This window comes from Nyctereutes procyonoides, unplaced genomic scaffold (assembly GCF_905146905.1).
Source record: "Nyctereutes procyonoides isolate TBG_1078 unplaced genomic scaffold, NYPRO_anot_genome, whole genome shotgun sequence".
NCBI lineage: Eukaryota > Metazoa > Chordata > Mammalia > Carnivora > Canidae > Nyctereutes > Nyctereutes procyonoides.
The window spans coordinates 6680650-6686649 of record NW_026575028.1 but is presented as its reverse complement, the minus strand read 5'-3'; the positions used below and the strand labels follow the sequence as shown (position 1 = coordinate 6686649).

General features: G+C 49.4%; 1 protein-coding gene across 1 annotated transcript in view; it reads right to left on the bottom strand.

Moving 5' to 3' along the window:
• Nucleotides 1-2665: 2665 nt before the first annotated feature.
• NTF3 (neurotrophin 3) overlaps nucleotides 2666-6000 on the bottom strand; it is a 69414-nt gene continuing 66079 nt past the window's right edge. Inside the window, exon 2 of the mRNA XM_055315564.1 lies at nucleotides 2666-3731. Coding sequence (XP_055171539.1) covers nucleotides 2937-3731 — 795 coding nt within the window. The 3' untranslated portion in view covers nucleotides 2666-2936. The remainder of the gene's footprint in view (nucleotides 3732-6000) is intronic.

Below are 6000 nucleotides of genomic sequence, written 5' to 3'. Positions count from 1 at the left end.
GATGTCAGCACTACCCTCATTGTATAGGACCAGGAAAGAAAGGCTCCGAGAGTTTAAGCATGTGCTCAAGTTCACACAGCTTGTAGATGGAGGCACCCGAGAGGCTTGTGGGAGGACAGAGAGATTCCCCCGCTGGTGGCCAACGGGGCCTCTCACCACAGCCTCCATAGAGAAGTGAGGACTGTCCAGGCTGGCCACTGCCCCTCTGTGCGGTAGAGTCTCATGATGTCGAAAGCCCCTATCAGGACAGGGGAGTCATCCGAGGACATGCGGCTGTTGGCAACGAAGCTGGGCCAAAACCTGTTCCTCCTATCCTGTGAAGCTTCACACTGGAGCACACCTGCCCGTGTCCTCAAGCTCTGTGTCAGGAAACCAGGCAGGGCGGGAAGATGAAGACGAGTGTAGAGTTTTCCCGGAGCCAGACACCAGCCCGAGTCTCCTCTATTGCAGAGAAGGGTTTGATCATGGGGCTCTGGCAAAGGCAGGTGTGTACACTGGTACAACAGGCCTCCTATGAATCTTGAGGAAGGCTCTGCCCTGGGCTCACTAAGCCCGACATGTTGACTTTGGCAGCACTTGAATGCCCTCTTACGCCAATAAAGTTACTCAAATGGAACCGGGTAATGCATCTTTGCTCTGCCACTCAGCACAGGGGAGGCAGAGCCATCCCAATGGCCTGCAGGCTGGCGCTCCTTTCTGGAAGGTTTTCATCTCCTCCCCAGGCTCACTTTGTTATCAGAGCAACACTAAGCTCAGAAGCACGCTGCTCCAGAGTCCCTCTCCATGTGCAAGCGAACTCCTTTCTCTAGGTCCTGTTGTTTAGGGACAGTGCTTTCCCAGGCTGGGGGCTGTGTCACCCAAGCCCATCTCCCCAGGCAGCCAGACCCTCTAGATAGGCCCTATACCTACTTGGAATAGCAAGTCCAGAAGAGGAACATTAGTTCCAGTCTGAGAAGATGGCTTGGGCTCAACCATAAGACAGCTGTTAATCTACCTGCTGGTTTATTGTGTTCTTGTTCATGAAACAGGTGCTACAAATGTTTTCACACAGGCAAGTTTGCTTTCCATGTCCCTAAGACTGTAATGTTCATCCTTAAATGCAAACTGTCACACAGAAGGGGGGGCCAGGGATGGCTAGTTAAGAGGAAACTAGACTGTGTCCTCATTTGAGCATGGACTTAACTCTTCACTCTGCCACCCGCCTGATCAATGACCAGGGCCAAGTTAAATTTCCTCTCCTGTGACCTGGAGATGATAATGTCTACCTCAAAGGACCTGTGGCAAGGAAGGGGACATTGTTTGGAAATGCCCAGCAGAAGGTGGGCATAAAGGAAATTCTTCACGTCCTGCCTTCGTATTTGAGGCGTCCAGAATCAAATGCAGTATGATGATGTGCTTAACCAACACCACTGCAATTTGCTGAGGCTGTTTCAAGAGGTTCAAGCCACATAAAGAACGCATATTTTATTAGGCATGTGTTAGAGAGATCTTGGGGCGTGGGCTGCTCTAGACAGAGCACATGCTTTGAGGAGAGGGCTATGCAGGGAAGGTGCAGGACAGGGCTCCAGAGAAGGACAGTGAGTAACTAGGCCTCCGACAAGATGGGAGGGGAGAGTCGCTCTAGCGCCAGGGGGAAGGTCTGCTTTCCAGCGGGGGGAGGGGGGGAGTGCTTGGGGGAGCCACTGTGTCTTCCTCAGGCCTGCCTCTTTGGATGGGTGTAGCCATCATCACAGGGATCCCTCTGCGACTCTGTAACACCTTCCTTCCATCTGAGCTTTTACCTGTCAGAATGATAAACCCACCAAAAGTGATACAGAGAAATGTGCTAGCTAAAAAAGGAGACAGAGGGAAGGAAGAAGGAGTGATCTCCAATGCCTGCCCTATGCTAGGAAGTCTGCAGTGATTATTTAGCTGATTTATTTAGCATCCTAATGATAGCCCCGTGAGTTAGCAAGAATCCCCATGGGGCCTTCTGACCCTAGGAAATCCAGGCTCTGAGAGCCTGCAAAGCCTTGCCCCCAGTCACAAGGAAGGGAGGACCTGCGATGTGAACCCAGGTCTGACTGAAGTGCAAGCATTTTCCAATTCTCAGGCAGCCCCCCCTCTTTTGGGGGGGGCCATGAGCCCCAAGGATCTCAAATGAGGAAGTTCTCTTCTGCGTGTAGATTATTCATGATTCATTTCAGCTGGCTTCTGGGTAACCATACAATTATTCTGTTACAAACAGTTAAAACATTTTTTCCTATATGCCTAAAAGGAAGAAAACCACTTACAGAAAGCAAAAACAAAAATCAGAGCCAAAAAAAAAAAAAAAAAAATTCCAACCCTTAACCTCAAACCCCAAAACAACAAATGTGCTGAAAAAAACCTTCCAAACTAAAATTGCCAGGTTTGTTGTTACTGTTCCGGGACCATAACATTGAGGACAATCGCAGTTCTGGTTGGCGAAAGTGACAGCAGAGAAACGAGAGCAAGTCCTCGGCCGTGGACTTGCTGGCCAGAATTAAGCATGGAGCTCACAGCTCCCGGGTATCGTTGCAACGACTGCGGTAACCGTGCATTTAATTAGCTCATTAAACATGAAGTATACATCACTGTGTCTACACACAACTCTGACAGCATCTGATTTCAACAAGTTTACTAAAACGACAGTCATGGCCTTGACAATACTGAATGCAGAATACTGGTGTACACAGATTTTACAGAGCTGCTCCTGAGAGCCGGGTCACAAAATAAGGTTTAACAGATGGGAGAGGCCTGAGGGAAGGCAAGCACACTGATTTTTATTGAGAAAAAAAGCTTATATACTGTAGGGTTGCTGAAGTTTAATAAATAAAGGTCAACTTATAATATATAAAAACAATATAAACATTTATATGCTACATGCATATCATATAATTTAAAGTAATAATTTATATATGGGGAGAGATGCCAATCTATGTTCTTCCGATTTTTCTTGACAAGGCACACACACAGGAGGTGTCTATCCGTATCCACCGCCAGCCCACCAGTTTATTGTTTTCTGACGTCAGTGCTCGGACGTAGGTTTGGGACGTTTTGCACTGAGAGTTCCAGTGTTTATCGTCAATCCCCCTGCAACCGTTTTTGACGGGCCTGGCTTCTTTACATCTTGTCTCATAAAAATATTGTTTGACGGGAGAGTTGCCGGTTTTGATCTCTCCCAGCACTGTGACCTGGTGTCCGCGGATGTCGATGGCCGATGACTTGTCGGTCACCCACAGGCTCTCGCTGTCGCACACGGAGTATTCCCCCCGGTGACTCTTATGCTCCGCGTACCTCTTCCTGCGAGACGTTCTGTTGGCCGCCACAGGGTTGCCCACGTAATCCTCCATGAGATACAAGGGAGGGGGCTCCAGGGGGGTGCTGTCACTCAGCAGGACCCGGGGCGAGCTGTAGCGTCTCTGCTGCCGCAGCACTTCGGTGTCCATTGCCATCACCGGCTGGAACGCCGACCTGGCCGGCTCCCCGCGCTCGGGCTTGCGGGGGGCCTCTGCTTTGGGCAGGGTGCTCTGGTAGTTCTCCTTAACGTCCACCATCTGCTTGGAGAGCTTGTTTTTCAAAATATCGGCCTGGATCAGCTTAATAATCAGGGAATTTAGCGAGTCTTCAGGCAAATTCCTTTGATCCATGTTGTTACCTTGGATGCCACGGAGATACGCGAGAAATATCACATAAAACAAGATGGACATCACCTTGTTCACCTGTAAGATCTGAAAAAGAAACACAGGTGTTAGGGGCGGGCAGTGGCAGCTGAATCCATGTCACTCTGGGCTGAGCAGCCCCGTGAGAGCAGGCAAGAGAACTCAGGCTCCTCTCTGATGTCCGGAGACCAGGGCCGTCGGTTTCTTTCCTTGGGAAACACTGCCTCCATAGGAATCCTCTTAAATTTTTTTGAAACTTATTTTTATTACATTATTATCATTTTTTAAGATTGAATTTACTCATGAGAGATCCACAGAGACAGGCAGAGACATAGGCAGAGGGAATCAAGCTCCCTGCTGGGAGCCTGATGCAGGACTCGATCCCAGGACCCTGGGATCACGACCTGAGCCAAAGGCAGATGCTCAACCACTGAGCCACCCACGTGCCCCAAATTTGTTTTTTTAAATTAAATAAACCAAAACCATGAGTCATGAAGAGGTCTACATTATAGAGGAGTTAGGGCTGTCCCCAGGACCCGGGGCCCCAGGAGCCTTTAGGACAGAGGGAGGAGTAGGTTCACACTTAGGACTTCCACCTCTGCTCTCTTTCCTAGACAGACATCCCCCATGGCATCTGCATTTGATGTCTGCACTTATCTTCAGACTTCTGTTGTGTGTGCATGAAGTCCTGCCACTTGTTTAAATACCACTTGAGCCTGAGAAGACCACAGTCCACTCAACCTTGGCAAATTATGAAGAAGTTGAACCTGAAAATTGTAAAGGTATATTTACATTCTTCTGGCAACAGGAGCAGACTTGCAATTGTGTCAAGGAACGGAGCTCCACCTCCCTCCCCCACACCTAATGCAGCTTCTGGATCTCTCAAAGGAGTACCCTGAGGCTGGGGTCCCATCTGCTGCCTGCATGCTGCAGCATCACAGCATCTTCCTCGGCCAGGCCACCTCTGGTGGAGCTGTTCTCCGGCCCTTGTAATGAGCTCATGGGCTGCTCCCTACTCTGAGAGGGCCTGGCCTAGCTCTCCAATGGACATGCCTCACCAGGGCGCCCAACTGCTTCCCAGACACTCCCTTGCAGAAGATAGAGGCACAGAGGCAACCAGCTCAAGTTAATGCGCTGGACTTGCCCCGAAAGGCAAGACTCCTTGTGGATGCATTTTCTTTTCTTGTTTGGCCTTTACATGCTAAGTTTCTAGAACACAATGTTTCTTCTGGTGGTTGCATTTTCAGTTTGCTTTCTCCCTGTTTAAATGGTACTTTATTTAACCCATCCGCCCTCTCCTTTGGTTGCCAGAGCAGAACCGCGACACAAGGTTTCCATTGGGTCCTTAAGGAATTATAGGGCTTATCTCAAGATACCTTTCTGGCTGGTCTGTCCCTCACCAGAGCTTTTCCGAAGGCTGGTGCTGGAAGGAGGCTCTTCAGGTGGGGAGGGCTGGCAGCCGGAGCGATCTCCACCTTGTCCCGTGATCCACACCACCCCCGTGAGGTATCCATACCTTAGTTACCATTGCCACCACCTCACTGCCCCCCAGGGGTTCACAGTTTCCTCTTTAAAGCTCTCAGCATGGAAAATAAAAAACCTTCCCTCCATTCACCTTTGGTACTTGCAGAGAGACTTCACTAAATCCAGGGGGAAAATAGAACGGAAATAAACAAGAGAGACACAAGAATCAGAGAGCAGCCCTGCTTACCAAGTACCCATGTCTGAGCTTGCCCACACTAACTGGCTCCTGAGACTTCCAGACGCAGACTCTCCCCCATCTTGTCTGAAGCACTGCTCGCTTGTCCCCAAAGGCCAACAAGGCTGCAGGCATTCTGCTCCTACTTCCTCCCCCTGGCTCTTGGCCCACCTCTTTGATAAGGGGATCATCTTCCTTCCATGGGAACTACTCTTTGTGGACTACTGACTCCTCAAGGTCAAAGCCGAGAGAAGGATGCTAGCTTTGCTGCCCACCCCTAGAGACTGTTCTAAGAATCCTATTATCCTAGGAAAGTGGTTCCCACAGGATAACTACTCTCCCTCCCATTCTGCATATCATTGACATTTCCTTCAATATTACAGACCCAACAAAATGAAGCTGGAACACAAAACGTATGGCATGCATGCAACTAGAATTGCATGCCCTTTCTCCCCGCTCCAAACAGAATACAGCTGCAATAAAACAATCTGGGACTAAAAGTCTATCAAAAAAGTTTATTCAGTCTTCCCAAAGCCCAGCCACTGCAAGCTAAGATTACGCAGGATACCTGCTCATGAGGAAATAGATCAAGTATGGTCAGCGAGGGGAGGTCCCAGAGAGGATGAGGGTTGATGTACA